This window comes from Lissotriton vulgaris, chromosome 3_1, assembly GCF_964263255.1.
Source record: "Lissotriton vulgaris chromosome 3_1, aLisVul1.2, whole genome shotgun sequence".
NCBI classification, from domain to species: Eukaryota; Metazoa; Chordata; class Amphibia; order Caudata; family Salamandridae; genus Lissotriton; species Lissotriton vulgaris.
Genome location: NC_141689.1, coordinates 1318391654 through 1318413805, shown reverse-complemented (window position 1 = coordinate 1318413805; position 22152 = coordinate 1318391654). Strand labels below are relative to the sequence as shown.

The window sequence follows — 22152 nt, the reverse complement described above, 5'->3', positions numbered from 1 at the left end:
CCCAGAACCGGAGCAGTTGGTGTCCGTCCTATCCCCCGTCCAACAGACCACACACCTCAGGGGTCCTTTAAGGGCGGGACGTAGCCATCAGCACTGCACAGTTGTTTGAGGAGGGGGGGGTCGAGCAATCAACAGCTAAGCAGTCCAGCCTGAACCGCCCTGAGTAAGGCCGGAAGGGGGAGGGCGACACAAGAGTCCCGACCGTCACCCAACTGGTCTTCAGAAGCCCCTCGGTGATTGTTCTGACCGACTTTTTCAGCTCTCCTTTGAGGGAGGATGATTGGAGGTGACTCCAGTCTGTTATCATTCTAGTGCAGGGATTAGAATTACAAACAGGGCCCATTTATAAGGCGCAGTAACACACTTTGGTACCCTTTTCCTTAGATCAGGACTTAGAAACTTAAGTTAAGGGATGGATTCATTAGTATTAGTGATAATCCGTCCTTTTGCAAGAGTGCTAGTATACCTTCTATGGAGTTATGCTTATTTCAGGCCTTGTAGGCCTCAAACGGGAGAGACTCCATCTTGCTTTCTGCCCCGGCAGCTTGAGAGGCTTCTAGGTCAAGTGTAATGTTTTAGTTTCGAAGTGTTGTTCGCTTGAAGAGAACCGGCTCAGGCTGGCCCTTATCGAAAGACTGTATTTTTCTCCATTCCGAAGACACAAAATCAGGCTGGCCAGCTGGGAACGTGTCCTAAGTACGGGGAGGTACAAGAATTTGGTGGGCGGCAGGTTACTGGCTGTAACTTTCCATGAAAGGACAGGCTTCCATATTAGCGAAGGCGTTAGGCGGTGAGAGAGTCAGTCTGTAGGCGGCAGCTAGCCGTTAGCATCAATGCCATTAATTATTTCCAGGCAGACAGTCGCCATTTTGAAGTCCGAGAAAGATCATGAAGCTGATACTCTCTGAGAAAGATTGAAGAGGAGAGAGGAGTAGTGCAAAACGATCAGAGACAGAGAGAGACAGCAGCTAATAAAGAGGAAGGTTCCAGTGACTTGGAGGGAAGCAGAGGAGGAGACAGAGCATAGCGGTGCAGACGTGTACTCGTGACTGCTGAGGTGTGATTCCAAGACGAGCCAAGGCACAGACGAGAAGGGAACCTAGATGACTGTCGAACCCCGACTTCGTGTCCATAAGGTGACGTCAGCCCATATTTCATAGTGTGCACATTTTAACCTTTTACTTTTCTTTGCAGGATATATGTTATAGTATAGTGTTGTGTTTTTATAATCATTGTAATAAAATACCCCAGTTCTTAGTGAACCAACATGTGCCTTGTATTCTTGTTCAATCAGGGTAACCTGGTTTTCTAGTCAGACATCGTTTTCAGGAACGGATGTAAATCCCGGTCATGTAAGAGGTGACTGAACAATGAGGGAGAGAGGGACCATTTGATGCTGAGAGCAGAAGGTACATGATTCAATTTGGCAAGTTGTGCTAATTCCTGTTATTGTAGTATCATCCCGAGTAGCTAATGAGAGATTCCTTCCAAAAGGTATTTGTAGGAGAGTGATCGTCGTTGGTAAGCGGCGTTAATGAGAACACCAGGTGGGAAACTGGTGTGTAGATCTGCCGGATTGCGGATCGGGCTGTGAGTGAGAGAACACTGGGGGGGACACCAGTGTGTAGGTCCGCCGGATTGTGGACCGGATTGGGAGGAGGAGAACATTAGGGCTGCAGCCTAGTGTATAGGCACACCGGATTGTGTGTCGAGTGAGCACTGATGGTGATCAGTGTGTATTGGTAAATAATCAGAACTGCCCCAGGGTAGATTAGTCTGGGCCTAAGTTGCCGTGAGACTACCTGGTATGAGTGAAATATTGTAGAAAACCTATACGTGTATATTGCTTTTTCCCCATCCTTAGGTACAAGATATAAATATATATATGTATATACCTATTGTAAATACGTTCTAAGGAGGGAGGTGATTACGTTCCGACTGGGTTGGAGGTGCTCTGAGGAGCTGATCCCATCTGGTTCGAGAATCCGGTCGTTACAGTGATGCAGTATGTCCAAGTCTCGATCAGGGCGTCGTCGTCCCAAGCGCTATCCGGGTGTGGATGGAGCGCTTCTAAGGCTACTGTAAGGTCCCAGTCCTAGCAGGCCCCGCCGTATGCTTTTCAGGCTGCGGTGGGTCGGCATGTCACGTACCGCCTCTCCCCCCGTCGCAGCGGCGCCGCTCCGTTGCCTCCGAGTCTATTTGAAGGTAGGCCTCGAAGCCGGGGCCTAGAGTTACATCCGGGGCCTTCACCCCCGCCGCGGCCGGGAATGACGGTCCAGGCACCATCCCTTCAAGTTCGCCGCTGAGCCCCCGCAACACCCTTAGGGGCCAGGCCCCCCTCCATCTCTCACCCGGTGGAAGGGGGAAAGTCTCCAGCAGGCCACCAAAGGGCAGTCAGGATTGCACTCCGCCTAGCGCTTCGGGCCGCCATCTTGCGCCGTCCGGGTGTCCCCGCAGCCGAGTGTCTGATTGTCGGTGAAACGGCGCTCACTGCGCCAGGAAGCCACTCCGCAGTCTTCTCGGGGGTATCAGCTGTTCTGATGGGCACCACCGGAGGGCTTCAGTCTGGGTTCGCAGGCTGCACTTTGATGTATTACCGCGGGTCAGGAAGAGCCCGTTTAAGCTGCGGCCATATCTCACGGCCGCTTAGCCATGCCTCCCATGGTCTTGTATTTTAAAAGCATTTACGCTGTCATAGGGTGCCATTTATATAGTATGTTTTCTATTTCTCTGCTGAAATATGTATCACCTTGCACTTTAAAAAGTAGTCACTGCCACCCATGCGCTGTTGAGTGAACAAGGCCGGGTGTCTCTGACCAAAACGCGTCATGGCGACAGGGTGGTAGCACAATAAAACCACTTTAATCAATTTGGGTCTGCACTTGCCTTTTTCGCGCAATAGGAGGATCGAGGCAAGCGTGCTGCATATATATATATATATATATATATATACATATAGATGCCCGTATTCTTTTGTGTTACATGTATGACCTCTGGGTAGACTAGCCATAGGTCTGTTGGTCAGGGCTTATCCTTAGTGTAATAATCTATGTACTTTGTCATTCCAGATCTCCCTCCCCGCTGTTCCCTTCCTATCCCTCCCTCACTTGATCCTCCTAGTGACCTGCGCCATAATGGCATACAGGCTATGGTAGAACATGAGGGGGAACCCTTTTTGCATCAACCAATCCTGAGGACTTGCGACGTAACAGAATAGTAATTTTAACCCCTACACTATCCAACACTTACCCTACTTCCATACCTCCCTTGAGTTAGAATAGTAATTTTAACACCTACACTATCCAACACTAACCTTACTGCCACACCTCCCTGGAGTTAGAATAGTAATTTTAACCCCTACACTACCCAACACTTTCCCTACTGCTACACCTCCCTGGAGTTAGAATAGTAAGTTTAACCCCTACACTATCCAACACTTACCCTACTTCAAAACCTCCCTGGAGTTAGAATAGTAATATTTACCCCTACACTCTCCAATAATTTCCCTACTGCTACACCTACCTGGAGTTAGAATAGTAATTTTAACCCCTACACTATCCATCACTAACCCTACTTCAACACCTCCATGGAGTTAGAATAGTAATTGTCATCCCTGCACTATCAAACACTTACCCTACTGCTACACCACCCTGGAGTTAGAATAGTAATTTTTACCCCTACACTATCCAGAACTTACCCTACTGCTACACCTCCCTGGAGTTAGAATAGTAATTTTAACCCCTACACTATCCAACACCTACCCTACTGCTACACCTCCCTCGAGTTAGAGTAGTAATTTTAACCCCTACACTTTTCAACACTTTCCCTACTGTTACACCTCCCTGGAGTTAGAGTAGTAATTTTACCCCCTACACTATCCAACACTTACCCTACATCAACACCTCTCTGGAGTTAGAATAGTAATTTTAACACCTACACTATCCAACACTAACCTTACTGCTACACCTCCCTGGAGTTAGAATAGTAATTTTAACCTGTACACTATCCAACACTTTCCCTACTGCTACACCTCCCTGGAGTTAGAATAGTCATGTTAACCCCTGCACTATCCAACACTTACCCTACTTCAATACCTCCCTGGAGTTAGAATAGCAATTTTAACACCTACACTATCCAACACTAGCCTTACTGTTACACCTCCCTGGAGTTAGAATAGTAATTTTAACCCCTACACTATCCAACACTTTCCCTAGTGCTACACCTCCCTGGAGTTAGAATAGTAATTTTTACCCCTACACTATCCAGAACTTACCCTACTGCTACACCTCCCTGGAGTTAGAATAGAAATTTTAACCCCTACACTATCCAACACCTACCCTACTGCTACACCTCCCTCGAGTTAGAGTAGTAATTTTAACCCCTACACTTTTCAACACTTTCCCTACTGTTACACCTCTCTGGAGTTAGAATAGTAATTTTACCCCCTACACTATCCAACACTTACCCTACATCAACACCTCTCTGGAGTTAGAATAGTAATTTTAACACCTACACTATCCAACACTAACCTTACTGCTACACCTGCCTGGAGTTAGAATAGTATTTTTAACCTGTACACTATCCAACACTTTCCCTACTGCTACACCTCCCTGGAGTTAGAATAGTCATTTTAACCCCTGCACTATCCAACACTTACCCTACTTCAATACCTCCCTCGAGTTAGAATAGCAATTTTAACACCTACACTATCCAACACTAGCCTTACTGTTACACCTCCCTGGAGTTAGAATAGTAATTTTAACCCCTACACTATCCAACACTTTCCCTAGTGCTACACCTCCCTGGAGTTAGAATAGTAATTTTAACCCCTACACTATCCAACACTTACCCTACTTCAACACCACCCTGGAGTTAGAATAGTATGTTTAACCCCTACAGTATCCAACACTTACCCTACTTCAACACCTCCCTGGAGTTAGAATATTATTTTTTACCCCTACACTGTCCAACACTTACCCTACTGCTAAACCTCCCTAGAGTTAGAATAGTAATTTTAACCCCTACTAAGCATGGGCGAATTTTGCAAATCTCGCGTTCGCGAATTTTGCGGATTTGCGAACTCGCAATCCGCAAAATCCGCGAATTCTCGCGAATTTTTTTTTTTGTGTTTGCGCAGGTTTCTGCCAGTTCGCGAGGGTTTTTGTACAATTTCGCAAACGCGAACTTACCTGTCGGGTCGCAAGTTTTGCGAACTTGTTGTTTCTACGTGTCCAGCCTGTTTGGGACACTTTCTTCATCACTACCACCCTCTGTCACCACTGCCACTCTCTGGTTCACCCATGCCACCCTCTGGCTCACCCATGCCACCCTCTGTTTCATCACAGCACCCTCCGGTTGTCCAGTGTACATTATTGTGGCAAAGCAAAGCACACCTTCCCTGCCTCAAGTGACCTGAATTAATTTGGGGCTGATTAATGTGTCACAGAATATTTTTTTAGCTGGCACCTGCTTCCTTAGTGCTTCCTGATTAGTGATCTTTTGCACTTGCTAAGTGCTTTGATTGTTGCAAAATTAGTTACAACACCTGCCCTGCCCCAACTGACAATAATGGATTAGGGGCTGATTAATGTGTCACTGGATTTGAACTTCCAGCCTGGCTCCTGCTTGTCTCCCTTAGCTGTAATTCAGGACCTTTGTGGCATATGTGTAACTATTCTGAGGGACAGAGCAGGGTCACATAATAGTTGCAAGTAGGCAACTGAACTCTGGAGGGGCCCCTCAGGAAGCACTACAGGAAATGGCTACTAATGATGAGCTTGAAATTTTGAACCTGGTAAGTAGTTTCAGTTTTGCTAAGATCGTATTTCTGCAACTCTGAACTGGGAAGCCGCGAACTCATGCGAACAGTGCGAGCAAGCCATAAAATCCGCTGCTCGCGGATTTGCGGATTTTGCGGGAAATTCGCGAATCTCGCGGATTGCGAATTTACCGAAAATCCGCAAAATCCGCGAGCGGAACGGATTTTCCGCCCATGCTTAACCCCTACACTATACAATACTTTCCCTACTGCTACACCTCCCTGGAGTTAGAATAGTAATTTTAACCCCTACACTATCCATCACTAACCCTACTTCAACACCTCCATGGAGTTAGAATAGCAATTTGTATCCCTACACTATCCAGCACTTACCCTACTGCTACACCTCCCTGGAGTTAGAGTAGTAATTTTAACCGTTACACTATCCAACACTTTCCCTACTGATACACCTCCCTGGAGTTAGAATAGTAATTTTAACCCCTAAACTATCCAACACTTACCCTACTGCTACTCCTCCCTGGAGTTAGAATAATAATTATATCCACTACACTATCCAACACTTACCTTACTTCAACACCTCCCTGGTGTTAGAATAGTATTTTTTACCTCTACACTATGTAACACTTACCTTACTTCTACACCTTCCTCGAGTTAGAATAGTAATTTTAACCTCTACACTATCCAACACTTACCCTATTTCTACACCTCCCTGGAGTTTGAATAGTAATTTTATTAGTAATAGTATGTGATAGTATTTAAAAGTGTTTCTTTTGTTTACCTTTATATTTGTTTGGATGGCTCTTTCAGAATATGTTGTTTGTTGGTCGTCCTTTTTGCAATGTTCATTCTTTAATATGTTGACCTGTTTACAATATAAAACAGAAAATATTAGTTTTGTGTCCTTTACTTTTTCGAGTGCTATGTCTAAGAGGATTTAATGGTGGCTAATTGATTTCTTTGTTCACTTTTCATTAGTTTTTACCAAATTTCAAAAAAATTGATGATTTCTAGTTGCTTTCTTAATTTGAAGAAGATGGTCTTCTGATGTCTTTGGGCTTTTTTTTAGAAGATGGTTTTTGTTAAAAGGTATCTGTGTTTGGAAATAGAATTTAAAGTCATATATATTTCTTTGTTAAAAAATTTGTTTGTCATGTTTTTGAAACAAAATTGTAACTGTATGGTTTTTATGATTTTTGACACTCAAATGCACTTTTCACCAGTTTTTTTCAACATAACCACTTTAGAGTTAGAATAGTTTTTATTATATCTAGACTTATTGAACAGCAACACTTTATTGAAATTAGAATAGTACGTTTTTCTGCTGCATTATTGTGCATTTTCCTTATTGCTTTATTCCTGTTGATTTACATTTCAAATTTTTACTGCTGCATTATCCACTTATTTTCTAATTTTTTCGCCACACTGGACTTGTCAAAATATTTAATGTACTTGCAATACTGTTCTCTTACCTTATTTCAATGTGTCTTGTGACTTAGACGAACTTTCTTGATTTTTTTCACTTTGATGTTCTTTGGTTTTCTTAATCTGTTTCAAATCTAAAAAAGAAAATGTTAGTTTTGTGTTCCTTTTTTGGGAGTTTTCACTGTTTGATGATTTAAAAGAGGTTAATTAATGACTGTATACATTTTGCCTTTTAATTTACCTTTAGCTTAATTTGGTTGTTTTGAGGATGGTTTAGCTTTTTTAAAGAGGATGGTTTTCAGATGGTGATTCAATTCTGTTTTCCAAATTTAGTAAGCCACGAAGAGACCGGTTTAACTTTTATTAGTGATATCCTGGCTATGCGCCCATTACTTTTTTGGCTGAACTGCTGGCTGAATGAAGATCTCGGCCTAACCCAAGAGTTATTGAAAGAAATCTTGAGCCTGGATCATATGATCCGGATACCTTGGTTGAAATACCTAAAGGGCAGTTTTTGAGAGTTGGGCCGTCCGGACCTCTTTTTAAGACCTGATTGCATCACCAGAATAGACGTGGTCTCTGTGAAGCAATCTTTTATTATGCGTAAAAAATTAAACCGAGATGAAATGGAATTGTAGAAAAACAGTGTCCGTAAATATTTAATGCTTAATTCTACCCCAGATATGGAGCCATACCTGTTGTGGCCTTTTTCGGCTCACAAACTGTTTTTATTAACTAGGTTCTGGCTGGATTATTTCCATCTTTTACTGGCTGTCCCGAGAGGGTGTCAAAGGACAAGTGTTAGCACCTTGTGGCTGCGACAATTTGTCTCCTCAGGATTTGCTGCATTTTATGTTCTTTTGTAGTTTCTATGATGCCCCTCTGAGGTTTTTTTAAAAGTCATTTTTAAAACAGTTAAAAATTAAGCAGGTTCACCCCGCTCTCCATTTTATGCAACTGTTAAAGCCAGAATGTATACCATTTGTGGTTGCTTTTTTGAAATCTTGCTTTAGGTACAGAAATAGTATGGACCCCTAAAAAATGTGGCTAATGTATTCTATTAAGTATTTTTCCAACCATCGATTAAGTTGTGCCTTTGAATATCTCTCCTCTCTCTTATAAAACTAATGACGTTCTTTTTGTATGTAATGGGAATTTGTGTAATATGTTTTTGATATGTATATTTGTGGTTTTTATATTTTTAAGAATGAAGTGTCAACTTTTATGGTTTTCAAACTTGTAAACCGAATAAAGTATTTTGAAAGGATTCCTATGTGGAGGTTGATAGAAATATCTTAAAGAAACAACACTAATATGTGAGCCGCCCATGGAATTATCTCCAATTCTACTCAGTATCAATCTCACTAGATTTGGGGTTTTGAATGACAACACGACACAGTCCCCTTGGAGGTTTTTTGGCCCTCTGCCTAGCCATCCCACTCTCCTTGCCATCTTAAACTAGTCAAATAATTTCTCAGTTAGACCCGACCTGGAACCAAGCCACTGTAAGGACTTGTTCCTTAAGTTCTCCCAGGATTTTACCATCTCCTCTGCTAATGTGGGGACGTTAACTAACACCACTACATATGGTGTAACAGCTGGCGGTAAATCTAAATATGTGGTGTGTTGTGTCCCCTGATTCATGATCGCTCAATTGGTATTTACTGATGGTGGAATAAATGTGGGATTAATCACAGCTAGTGCAATTATTATTTTCGTGGTCATCATTAATTGTGTGAACAGGCAAACGCATTCTGTCAGGTACTGGTGGCTGATGTATGTCCAAACATTTGGCTAAGGTTGCCTCCATAGTGCCTATTCTGGTTGTCAAACTGCATAGACTTTCTCTGAAAAATGTATCCAGAACATCCAATTTTACTTTTAAGTTTCCCACCTCACTCTGTGTGCGCATATTAGAGCCAATTAATGATATTGGACGTTCTCAACACATCCATCACCTCTAAATCCGTACCACCTCCATGGAAGTGCGCGATGGTGAGGGCTCTGTTGAAGAAGCCCAACCTCGACCAGAACAACTTGGCGAACTACCGTCCCATCTCCTTACTCCCCTGGCTGAGCAAACTGCTTGAGAGGCACGTAAATAACACCTTGATGAACTATTTGGAGTCTAATAGTCTTCTGCAGGCCTCTCAGACAGGGTTCCGTCCTCTGCATGGGACTGAAACCGCTCTCTTAGCGGTGACGGAAGAGGCAAGAGCTGTGTTGGACCGGTGCGGAAAAGTCAACATCATCCTTTTAGATCTCAGCGCCGCGTTCGACACGGTGAACCATGTCACGCTATTACAACGACTGGCGGACATGGGCGTGTCGGGCGCGGCCCTGGAATGGCTGACATCCTTCCTGGCTGACCGTTTCTTCCAGGTCTTTGAGGGCGAGGTGGTGTCTCCTAAACATGCACTCAGGTGTGGGGTCCCTCAGGGCTCCTCCCTGAGCCCTACCCTGTTTAATGCCTACATGGAACCCCTAGACAGGATAGTCCATCCCTTCGGTGTGCGTATTGTCACCTACGCGGACGATACCCAACTGGTGGTCTCTCTAGACCACTCTGAGGGATCGTCCCACACCTTAGGCCCCTGTCTGGAGGCTGTTGCCAGATGGATGCAATCTTCCTGCCTAAAACTTAACGGGGAGAAGACAGACGTCATCCTATTGGGCAATCCTTCTCCCTCTGTTCTTGCATCCATCTGGCCACCATGTTTGGGCCTGCCCCCCGTCCCCAAGTCCCAAATAAAAAGCCTCGGGATCTGGTTCGAATAAGCTTTGGACTTTTCAGTCCAAGCCACAAAGACCGCCGCGACCTGCTTTGGGCTTATGAGGATGTTGCGGATGGTGCTCCCTCTGCTCCCATTCCAGGCAAGGAGGATCCTAGTCCAGGCCCTCATACTCTCCCGCCTGGATTACGGGAATGCCCTCTACATGGGAGCTCCGACCTTTGCCACCCAGAAGCTCCAAGTCACACAAAATAGTGCGGCCCGCCTACTATATAACCTCCCTCGCTGGCAGTCAGCGAGGAATGCCCTAAGGGAGCTTCACTGGCTCCCTATAGTGGCAAGAGTACAATTTAAGGCTATGTGTATCCTACACAAAGCCTTTCATCGCACAGGTCCCGCCATTCTGCATCCCTTGACTACTCCCTATGTCCCGTCCCGTTCCCTCCGTTCCTGCACCCTCCGGCTGGCCACTTCTGCCAGGGTCAGGAAAGCTCGATGGGGAGGCCGCTCTTTTTCCCATACTGCGGCCAAACTCTGGAACACCCTCCCTCTATCCCTTCGAGGCAACAGTAACCACCTGTCCTTCAGGAAAGCCTTGAAAACACACTTGTATGTCAAATTCTGCTGACCTGCCCTGAGCCTGCATTAAGCAAATTCAGTCACAAGCGCTACGAGGCCTCCGGGTAGTTTAGCGCTATACAAGTGCAATTTTCATTCATTCATTTTTCCCAGTTTTCGGATTTATTAGCTGGTGTGGACTTTGTCCTTTTGGGGGCCCTTTTGAAGGTTTTATGGGAGTGCCTCTCAGTTGAAGGGCCCGGATCCTCGGAAGTACTAGGGCAATTATCCGTATTCCTGGGGTGCCAATTTCGTGGTTGCTGTTGCACATCGTACTCCTGCTCGCTGCCTGACAGGTGGTCGAAAATGTTAACCACACAGCCATTTGTACCCGATGTGCTTCTCTGTGCCTCAAATAGATTGGAACTAGATTTCACTGTAACACTCTCATCCGCCCCAGGTTTTAGAGCCTCTTCGACCGTAGTGATCTGCCGTTCTATGGCACCTACAGCTCCAGTGAGATAATTAAGTGGGGACTGGCGGGAATGTTCCCCTGATTTAGCTAACTTTTTGTTCTGAATGCTCATCATTTTTCTTTTCCCCATACTGTGTTTATCACATAAAAATCACAGAAATCAAAATATAATGCCAAAAACTTACAAAAGCAGATGGGAAGATAGAGGTAGCTATAGTCAGTACTTCTCAGAAATCTTTTAGCCCTTTGGAAGCTCCCTTAGAATGGAGTACCATCAGAGCAAGAATCGAGCTTGGTTCAGGGTCAATAAAAAAATGACTACAAAGTTTCTTTCCGTATTACTTCTTTATCAAGGTTATCTCCAAGTCACAATACCTTGATACGTAGGTGACAGAGCTGTGGCCCAGCCCAGCCTCTGTCAGTCTATGATGGGCTAAGACGCCCGGTCTTCGCTCATGCCGAGCCCGTGAGCGTCCTGCGTCGCAGGACTGCAGCGCTGCCTTGCAAGCCCCTCCAGGGGCTCTGGGTAAAGTGCTTCCGTGCATTGGGGCCGAGGGCTGGGCAACAAAATACAGGTTCCACAGGAGCAGTCTCCCGTGTCGCGGGACCACCGTGCTGCCTTTCAAGCCCCTCCAGGTGCTCTGGGTAAAGTACTTCCGTGCGTTGGAGCCAAGGTTGGGCAACAAATGGGTCCATGGGGGACGTAGCACGAGCCGGTGTCCCCCTGGGATAGTTCGCACGGTGGAACAGTCCACGCAGCGCAATAGGGCATGTTCAGGTAAGGGGAGGGCTTAGTGGGTTGGTGGAGAGCGCGAGGGTGTGACATCATCAGCAGAAAGGAGCGGTGTGGCGAAGATTTGTTTGTGGAGGTGCGCGTAATTTTTTCTGTCAGCTGAGGCGTTTTCTGCATTTCTCCTGGCGTGTAGTCTGCTCGGAGTTGGTGTGGAGCTTCACTTTGAAATGACGGACGACACCGTTGTGAGGGACGCTGTGTGGGCTCTTATGGAGGCAGGAAGGAGTGACCTGCTATGCCCAGGAGCTTCACTCAAATGCGGTGATGCGGCAAACGTCTGAGGTGTGTAGCAGCAAGAGGGGTGAGTCAGGCGATAGCGGCATGTATGCCAGCAGCTGCTCGTGGTGCCCTCATTGACTTTTCAGCCCCTAGTTTGCCCCTGCTGCTGAGGAGAGCTCGTTCTGTGGTGCGGAGCGCGAGGGGGAAGAGGGTACAATTTCGGTCTGCCTCTGCCCCGGACTTGGTACAGAACCACCCAGGCACTGTAGCGCCTCGTAGTGGCAGGAAGGCTAGTGCTAAAGGGGAAAGAGGCAGAGCTAGATCCCTACATTTCACACAGGCCATTGTTTTGCAAGTGGGCAAAGACTTCAGTGGGGCTCATGTTGGGGATATGAGGGCCAGTGGGTCTACAGGTGTTTTATTATTACACAAATAAGCTGCTTTTTCGGGAATACTTCCCAAACAAGTTTATTCTTTTGCAAATGCGCCTGCCAACATTTACATAGCCCCAAATGTGGTGAAAGAAGGTCAAGGCATGTCTTTAGTGGACTATTCAGCAGATAGTCATGAAGAAGAGGAAAGGCAAGGAGACAGTCCAGTGGACTCTATGTTTCCTCAGGCAGACCCATTTTCTCTGAGTGGCACAGAGAGTCAGCAGGGGGTTCCCATATGTCAGGCGGTCCTGACTCCCAAGGCTAGAGGCCCTCCTCAACCAAGGTCTTCAATTGAGCACTCGCAGGTGGTTTGCAATGCTGCCTGGTCTTTTTTCCGGCGATATGACGGAGGAGAGGATTATTTTGGATCAGGGGTCTGTTCCAGGGGCTATGAAGGAAGTCAGTCATGGGCAGCCCTTGGAGACTGCTTATGATACAGATGTTGTAGCTGTTTTTCCAGAACCCAGGCAGCCGCTTGGCCACCCGCAAGTTGACTTTGACTCTTCATTTGGTCCGCGCTGCGGGCAATGGGTGTGGGTCGAACATTCGGGCATGCCCACCAACGAAGAATCTGGGGATGGCACAGAGGTGGTGCCAGGTAAGTTTTTGGCGGTTTCTGGCTGGAGCAGCAAGAAATTGTTTGCGGACACTGGGGTTTGTTCTGTTTCTAAGGTGTCTTTTGCGCATAGGGCGAAGCAGAGGGCGGCTTCTGGTAAGTCAAAATATGCCCGTGGCCACTGGATTCAAGCAAGCATGGGAAGACATGGCTTGGCAGTTCGGGCTGGACTGTTCCCATGAGGCACAGGGTCAGACTGATTTGCATATAGCCATGTCTGAACTGGGGTGGCAGAGTGGGCTAAAGAACGGTGATGGATTAAACCCAGATTTTTTGACTGGGTGTGAGTGTTTGATTGATTCAGATGCTCCGTCCATCACCACCCCCTTTTGTACCATTCGTGGCGGATCTCTGGCAGATTTTGGGGCAACGGCCGGGTTTTCCCAACAGGGATCTGTGACCTCTTGGGAGAATTATGATGGGAGTATTGGTGATGGCAAAATGCCAGGTACAAGTGATGCGGATTGCAATTTTAATTTGTGCCAAAGTGATGCAGATTATGGGTATGATAAAGAAAATGTTGATATTAATGTGGAAACTGTGTCTCAAGAAGCGGCTCCTGTCTTGGTCAGTCAGGAGTTGAGAATGGGGGGGAGGGGTCATTTCACGTCTGCTAGTCTTTTACAGAGATCTGGAGCGGATTTCTCAAAAGATCGCAGGCGGCATGGCAGACATCATAGGCGTGATGACCTTCATGAATTTCAACAAAGGGCTACGTAGCTACCGTCAGGTAAGAATGATTGGTGGGCTGCGTGGACGCGGCCTTTGACGAGCTGCAATGTTGTCGTTCACGGGGTGGGAGCTGGGGGGAGTACAAACGTTCCAATTGTTTCAGAAAATTTATCTCAGGTACCGCTAAAGTCAGGTGTAGTGCCACAAAACACTGTTGTGATGGTAGGTAGTCCAAGCCCGATTCTGAATGTAGTTGGTAAACAACAGAGTGTGGCTCAAGGTCCTGGTCGAACAAAACTGCCTTATATGGGTTTGGCTATGCCCTTGGGCACACCTCTCTCTGACAAGACTAGACAAAAGATTTGGAACCACAAATTTGTGGATGTCTTTAGATTATTGCATAGAGATCTGCAGGCAAAGAAGGCTCGAAGGAGGAAGAGTTGGAACTGTCCCGCCGTCCTAGGGTCCCTAAGAACATCGAGAACTGGACGGCTGCCTTTCTCATTTACGCTAGCGTGTACTGTGAGAGGCATCCTGAACGGGCGGTGGCACTGTTTAAATATATTGACATTATTAGGAGAGCGCACTTGCAGGTGGGTGGATATGCCTGGCTTAACTACAATGATGAGTTTAGGGCCAGGGTAAGCCTTTACAATGACAAACCTTGGGGGGAAGTAGACCAAGAGCTTTGGCGGCAATGGATGTCTGTGCATCGATGAAATACATACAGCAAGTAGCCTCCCTATAACTTATCGGCCCTTTCTACCGCGTCCCACTCCAATGGCGGCGGGTGGGGTGGGCAGGGCACAGGTGCCTGCAACAGGAGCTTGTTGGAACTTTAACCTCGGTTCCTGTATCAGACAATTCTGCAAATTCAAGCATGAGTGTTCCCAATGTGGGGGTAGGCATCCACTATCACAGTGCTTTCCGAACCAGCACTTGGGGGACCATGGGAGGGGACAGAGAGGCAGAGGGACGTTTCACCTTTTGTCCCAAAAGGCTTCTACCCTGGTTAAATTACAGGCTATGCTAGAGTGTCTTGAAGAATACACAGATTCGGAAGCAGCCTCTAAGTTGTTTTGGGGTTTTTCAGTAGGTTTTCGCATTGGTTATCAAGGCCCTCGTTTGCAGCGTTGGACTGACAACTTGAAATCGGCAAAGGATTTACCCCAGGTGGTACGTTTGAAATTGACTAAAGAAGTGCAATTGGGCAGAAAATCAGGTCCTTTTCCTCAGTGTCTTCTACCCAACTTGATGGTCTCTCCTTTAGGGGTGATTCCGAAGCAAGTAAAGGGTGAGTTTCGTCTCATCCATCATTTGTCCTGGCCGGAGGGTCAGTCAGTAAATGACTTCATTGCTCCAGAGGATGCGGCTGTCACTTATGCCTCAGTGGATGATGCATTGCATTTAGTTTGTTTGGCGGGTACTGGTGCGGAGCTGGCCAAATGTGATGTACAGGCTGCTTTTCGATTACTGCCCATCCACCCCTTGGATTTTGAACTGCTTGGGATGTTCTTTGAAGATGCTTTCTATGTTGATTGAGTTTTACTCATGGGTTGTTCCATCTCTTGTGCTCTTTTCGAAACATTCAGTACGTTTTTACAATGGTGTTTGGTGAAGAAATCTGGTCATGCATCTGTTTGCCATTATTTAGATGATTTTTTGTTTATTGGCCAGGAAAATGGTGATCAATGTAGCAAAGTGTTGGAGTGTTTCCAGGCGATGGCAAAGGAATTCGGGGTGCCATTGGCTCCAGATGAAACTGAGGGCCCAACTACCACATTGACATTCCTGGGCATCGAGATTGACACGGTAGTGATGATGGCTCGCTTGCCAGTAGATAAAGTGAAGGTGCGTGAAGTGCTCAGCAAAAAGAAGATCGAGCTTAGGCAGGTACAGCGTCTGCTGGGATATTTAAACTTTGCCTGTAGAGTTGTGAGAGCAGATAGAACGTTCTGCAGAAGGCTTGGGTTTGCTATGTCAGGAGCTTCACTTCCACACCATCGAATAAGATTGACTAAAGCTTTGAAAGATGACCTGGTAATTTGGCAGGGTTTTTTAGAGGATTTTAATGGTGTCTCCATCAATTTTTTAGAAGATGACACTGTTTGGCAGGTGCAATTTTGTTCCGATGCTACTGGGGCTCAAGGCTTTGGGCTCCTTTGGGAGGGGTGTTGGTGTGCTGAACGTTGGCCGAATCACTGGTTACATCAAGGCCGTAGTATTGCCTTCCTGGAGTTCTTTCCTCTTCTGGTGGCTTTACAGGTGTGGGGTGAGGAATTCAGGGATTGCTGCGTCCTTTTTCACAATGACAACATGTCTGGGTGAACCTAGTCAACTGGCAGAGAGCTAGAGATGTGCAGGTTTTGCATTTGTTGCGTTCTTTTATGTTGCACACTCTTAAATTGAACATTGTCTTTAAAGCAAAGCACATACCAGGAGTAAATAACTCAATAGCGGATGCTCTGTCTCGTTGTAATTGGCAGACATTTTGTTCTTTGGCGCCAAGGGCGGATAGCTGCAAGATGGAGATTCCTTCAGACATCTGGGCCCTGGGGGAGTGAGGATTGCTGATTTGGTGGAACAATCCATTGCTCGGTCAACAAGACGCAGTTACCGTCAGGCGTGTCACAAATTTTTACCTTATGCTTCCTCACAGGATCAGGCTGGTGCAGCAGTTGGTAATGAGGAGTTCATGTTACGTTATGTGCTGTATTTGATGGACGAAGGTTTGTCACACACGACTATTTCAGGCAAACTTTCCGGAATTTCCTTTTTACAGCCAGTTGTTTTTGGAGATAGAATTACAGGTGGGGGTTTTGTTACGCAGGTTTTGTTATGCAGGGTTTTGTTTCAGCAGAAGTAAACTTCATTCATCACCGTTGAGGGAACCAATTACTTTTGCTCTTCTGCAACGGTTGTTACTGTTGTTGCCTAGTTGTTGCTATAATGAGTGGGAGGTGGTTAGGTTTAGGCTGTGTATGATATGGCTGTTTTTCTGTGGTTTTCGGGTTTCAGAATTACTTGGTTTAAGGAATCAGTCGGGTATTCTAACGTAAAGTTTTGAATGGTGTGGTTTTAATGATTTGGTTACGACAGTCAAAAACAGATCAAAAGGGGAAAGGGACCTGGATTCAGTTAGGTGGGAGTGGAGTGGTGGGGTGTTGTCCTTTGGTTGAATGGGATTCCTTTTTAAAGTCTCTTTCGTTTCGTCCCGGGGTTATTTTTCTGTCACGCTAATGGGGATAGTATTACCTGTTTCCAGTTGTTAGCAATTTTGAGGAAAGTGTTATCTTTGGCGGGGGAGAATCCATTGCTATACGGGACTCATTCTTTTAGAATTAGTGCTGCTACAGAGGCGTCCAGATTGGGTTTGGGGAGGGAGGAGATACAGCAAATTGGTCGCTGGAAATCTGATTGTTGTTATAGATATGTTCGCCATTGACTGCATTTCAATTTGTCAATATGTTGGTTAATTTTTGTTTTTTATTTTAGGTCGGCTTTTATCATTTCCAAGAAAAAAGAGAACCTGGATTGTAGGTCATTCTTTTGTAAAATGGTCGGCTGTATTTGCGGAACAACAAATTTGTGGAAGAGCTTTAGGGTTACACAGTAAAGACCATGAAGTATTGTGGAAAGGGTTTGGAGGGATGAAGTAGAGAGATCTTTTTCCTTTATTGTCCAAATTGTCAAATGAGTGGGGTTTTCCAGATCTCTTAATAATACATTTAGGCGAGAATGATCTGGTTGAGCTATTAGGTCTTTCGCTGATAAAACAGATGAAACTTGATTTAGCTGTGATTAAAGACAATTGGTTAGGTACCGCTGTGGTATGGACAGAATTTATTTACCAAAAGCAATGGAGGGGGGCTCCTACGCATTCAGCAGTGGAGAAAGCTTGCAGAAAGCTCAATAGAGCCATGAAAATATATTGCACGGCAATGAGTATCACCATCTTGGCACATGAACATATTTCAGGTAAAGAGCTTCATTTGTTCCGAATGGATGGAGTGCATCTGTCTCAGTTGGGACAGGCATAATACCTTATGGAGTTACGTGACTTGTTGGCAGGTTTCTGGGGTGTTGATCTATGGTGTACTAAGAAGGTCAATTAAATGTTAATTTTTGCACACTTTTTTGGGGGCGGCAGGAAAACTCTCTGGTTTTCCTGGGGGGCGTTTGTTTGGGGGGGATAGGAGAGTCTAGAGCGGATTTATCCTTTCCCTCTGGGGGTGGGGGGAGGTTAGGTGGAAAAATGGCAAATGGGAAAAAGATTGATGAGAAAAAACATTGGTTTGGAATTTTACATTATGTTTTTTTTTGCAATTGATGAATTGTTGAGGAATTTGTGGTTTAAAATCAGTAGGGGAAATGTGTTGGAAAATATTCAAAGGTTTGTTCCGTAATAATAACATGTAAAGATTTGGATTTCTGTTTTTGACTGTCTTAAAATAAAAGTGACCTTTTATGCTAATAAAGAGACAAGTGTGGAGTGTTCTTATTGCGCGATGGGTCCCAGGGGGACTTGGCACGAATCGGTGTCCCCCTGTGATAGTTTGTGCGGTGTAACGATCCACGCAGCGCAATAGGGCAGGTTTAGGTAAGGGGAGGGCTTAGTGGGTTGTTGGAGAGCGTGAGGGTGTGACGTCATCGGCAGAAAGGAGCGGTGTGGCGCAGATTTGTTTGTCCCACCCACCCTTCCCCATTTCTTAGGTTCATGGGTTTTTATTTAAATTTTTTCTTTTTTATAAAATATATATATATATATATATATATATATTCACAGAAAAAACCATAGGTTATAGTCCATATATAGTTAGGAATTTGCATTTACAAAACCTTGAAAATTCAATGAAAAAACCATTGGTTTTAGGCCATATATAGTTAGGGATTTGCATTTACAAAACCTTATTTTACTCGCATAAAACCATTGAAATTCCATATATAGTTAGATACGCTAACTATATATCACGCACCCGCAATCCACTGCTGATGATGTCACATATTACATCATTCATGACATGGTTAGTGACATCACTGATGACATCACTGATGACATCTCAAATGACATCACTGATGACATCACTGATAACAACATCCAGTGACTGTATGTTTCTGTAAAGTTAAAATGTGTCTTACATATTGAAGAATGAATGGATGTATAAATGTCTGGATGAAGGATTTAGTAGGTGCATGACTGACTGTATGAGAGAATGATTAAATGGGTTAGTGACTAAACTATCTTAATTTGTGCATCATTATATCTGTTGTTCTACAAACTGCTGCATGTGTTGATCAGTAGCTATATGAATAACTGTATGGGTTATTGATTGGTTGCCCAAGTATTTGTATGGGAGATTGAGTGTGTGTGTGGGTGGTTGGGAGGTGTAGGACTTTGTGCATGGATGTGTGAGTAGTTGATTCACTAGATGTATGGGTTCAAAAGTGCATGTGGAAACAGCTGTATGGGCGGTTGACTGTGTGCATGAGTGTATTGGTGAGTGAATGGATATCTCAGTGCTACATGTCAAAGTAAGTACATATGTAAAACACAGTACATGTGAGAGTTGATATATATAAATAACTGTGCATAAGAGCCAGTGAATGTGTGAGTGGCTGTATTGATCATTGTGAACTTGTATCAGGGATTGTATAAGAGAGAAAATATGTGTTAGTATATGTTTGAATAAGTAAGGTGTGTATAACTGTATAGTTGAGGAAATGGAGGTGTGATTGATTCTTTGCATGACTGACTAGGTGTGTGAGTAACTCCATGGATGAGTGACAGTCTGTGAGTGTCTCTTTACACTGATTGTATCTAAGGTTATATTAGAGTCTGAAGAGGTTCATCGTATTATCACATGAATGATATCATCAGTGATGTGATCAGTAATGTCAAATGAGATGTCATCAGTGATATCATCAGTGATGTCATTTGAGATGTCATCAGTGATGTCATCAGTGATGTCACTAACCATATCATGAATGATGTAATATGTGACATCATCAGCAGTGGATTGCGGGTGCGTGATATATAGTTAGCGTATCTAACTATATATGGAATTTCAATGGTTTTATGCGAGTAAAATAAGGTTTTGTAAATGCAAATCCCTAACTATATATGGCCTAAAACCAATGGTTTTTTCATTGAATTTTCAAGGTTTTGTAAATGCAAATTCCTAACTATATATGGACTATAACCTATGGTTTTTTCTGTGAATTTCATTGGTTTTTTAAAAGCTAACATCTGTAGCTGTAAAATGTATTCTTCTTTAAAACCCAAAATATATTTTAGATATTTATTGATCATTTTCATTGAAATATTTTTTTTCTTCGCTTCCGGTAAGCGAACCGGGAAGCTTTCCGTTAGCTCATCTTGATGCCGCGATCTAGTACGCGAACCGGTAAACGTTACGTTAGCGGAACTGTGACGCGTCGCGGAAGCGCGACGTATCATTGTCGCGTAATGCGTCTTATGACGCGCCGCTTTAGCGCTCCCGAAAGTGCTCCGGACCGCGAACCGGAAACGATGCGGGACGCGGCGCGCACCGCGTAACGTAAGCGGAACAAGTCATGTGACTTGTTTATCAAACTTTTCATTGGTTCATTTCACTTTTGGTTTCCAAATGATGTATGACTAGGTCATGTGACCTAAAAATAACACTTTTCATTGGTTCAGAACTTTTGCTTTTCCCAAATCATGTAAACCCCTTCTTCTTTCCTCACTCTGACTTTCATCTTGGTGAGAGAAAGATCATTTTCCATTTTGATTGCAATGGCTTCTATCTTTGCTTCAGCTGGTGGACCCCCACCACCACCTCAACCTCCTCATGACAAGAGAGGACCACCATCACAATTCATCTCCAACAGAGAGGAGGAAGAGGACGACTTAGAAGAAGAGGACACTGATGAACCTGAATTTATTCAGGAGTTGCCCCGTGTTTCCCGAAGAAAAACAAGTTTTATATGGCAGTTTTTCTCAATTCCTCGAGGGGAGAAGAAGGTTAATGCCAAATATGCCACCTGCCTAATTTGCAAATACAGATTATCTCGAGGCACAGAGAAAAAGTATAGTATGGGCAACTATACTATGCATCGCCATATGGTCAGGTGGCATCCATTAAATTACAGCCGGGCAGAGTTAAGGGACCTGCAAGATAATCCCCCGACAACTCCTGTGGCCAGATCAACTTCAAATATATCTTTGACTGCAAGAGAGGCACAGGAAACTGTGCCAAACATACAGCCAAACTTCAAGCACATGAAGTTTACGTGCATACATTGTGGTGCTATGCTCTCATGTGGCAACATGAGCGTAAACTTAATCAACTTGGTGTTTGATAACCATAACTGCCCTAACCCACCCAAGCAGTAATTTTTTCTTTGCTCCTGTTGAGCCCTTTTCAATGCCTGTTTTTTTGTTGTTTCCCCTCCATGAAAAACACAAAAAAAAACATAAAACTGTTCTAAAAATACAAAAAAAACAAAAAATGTTCAGAAAAAAAAAAAACAACAAAAACATTAAAAAAAAGTTCTTTTCAGAACTACCTCCCCTTTCAAATAAAATTGCTAGAATGTTTAGCATTCTGGCAAGCTCTATTTCTTTTGGTTCGTTTTCCAGTTCGCAGCCCGGTTCGCGAACTTGAAGCGAACCAAAAAAATATTTTTAAAAAAAAAAGAAGAGTTAGTATAAGGGAAGTAAACAGAGAGTAATGTAAAAAGAAAGACAGCTATAGGGAGTAAACCAGAGATACTGTTTAATAGATCTATTTATTAATTCAGGAGGACGATAAGGTGTGATGTCTCCTGAGGTTTGTTTAAGGTGAGACCTACTCAGGGTTACAGATCAATTTTACACTTGTTGAAGAATACAGAGCAGATAAAGCATGTGAAGGCCTACCAATGAAGTAAATCATGTCCTCTTATTACATCATTCATGACATGGTCAGTGACATCATCAGCAGTGCATTGCGGGTAAAAAGAGTAGAAAACATTTACCTTATAATTCTTGTTACCTTTTTTAAATATTTTTTCATACTTTCAATCTGTAAAAGAGAGAACAAACATTTCCAAAAATATTACAACATGTAATTAAAAATTAGAAAAGAAAAGGGAAAAGGTTGAAGAAGAAACACTTTTTCAACAACTTTGACATTTACAGAAGCCTCTGCTTCTCTACGTCCCCTACACAATCCTAAAGATATATATTTTAAACAAACAGTATCTTCATGCTGATGAACTGAGACCTATTTTGGAACATGGTACTTCTTTTGCACTGCTGATGTCTCACAATAGTGATGCAATAGCAGCGCAAAAAAGATGTAAAGCCATCATAAAATTGTGTCTAATATTTTAAATGATTGTTTCAGGATGCAAATGAGATGTGTGCTTTCAAGAGCTTTCTTTGAGGTGAGGCCTATTCATTTTATTAAAAAAAACAGTACCCAGAAGT

At 44.2% G+C, this 22152-nt stretch overlaps 1 protein-coding gene across 1 annotated transcript in view; it reads right to left on the bottom strand.

Moving 5' to 3' along the window:
- Positions 1–17455: 17455 nt before the first annotated feature.
- LOC147727827 (uncharacterized) overlaps positions 17456–22152 on the bottom strand; it is an 84354-nt gene continuing 79657 nt past the window's right edge. The window contains exon 3 of the mRNA XM_086963695.1: positions 17456–17467. Within this exon, the coding sequence (XP_086819821.1) occupies positions 17456–17467 (12 nt within the window). The remainder of the gene's footprint in view (positions 17468–22152) is intronic.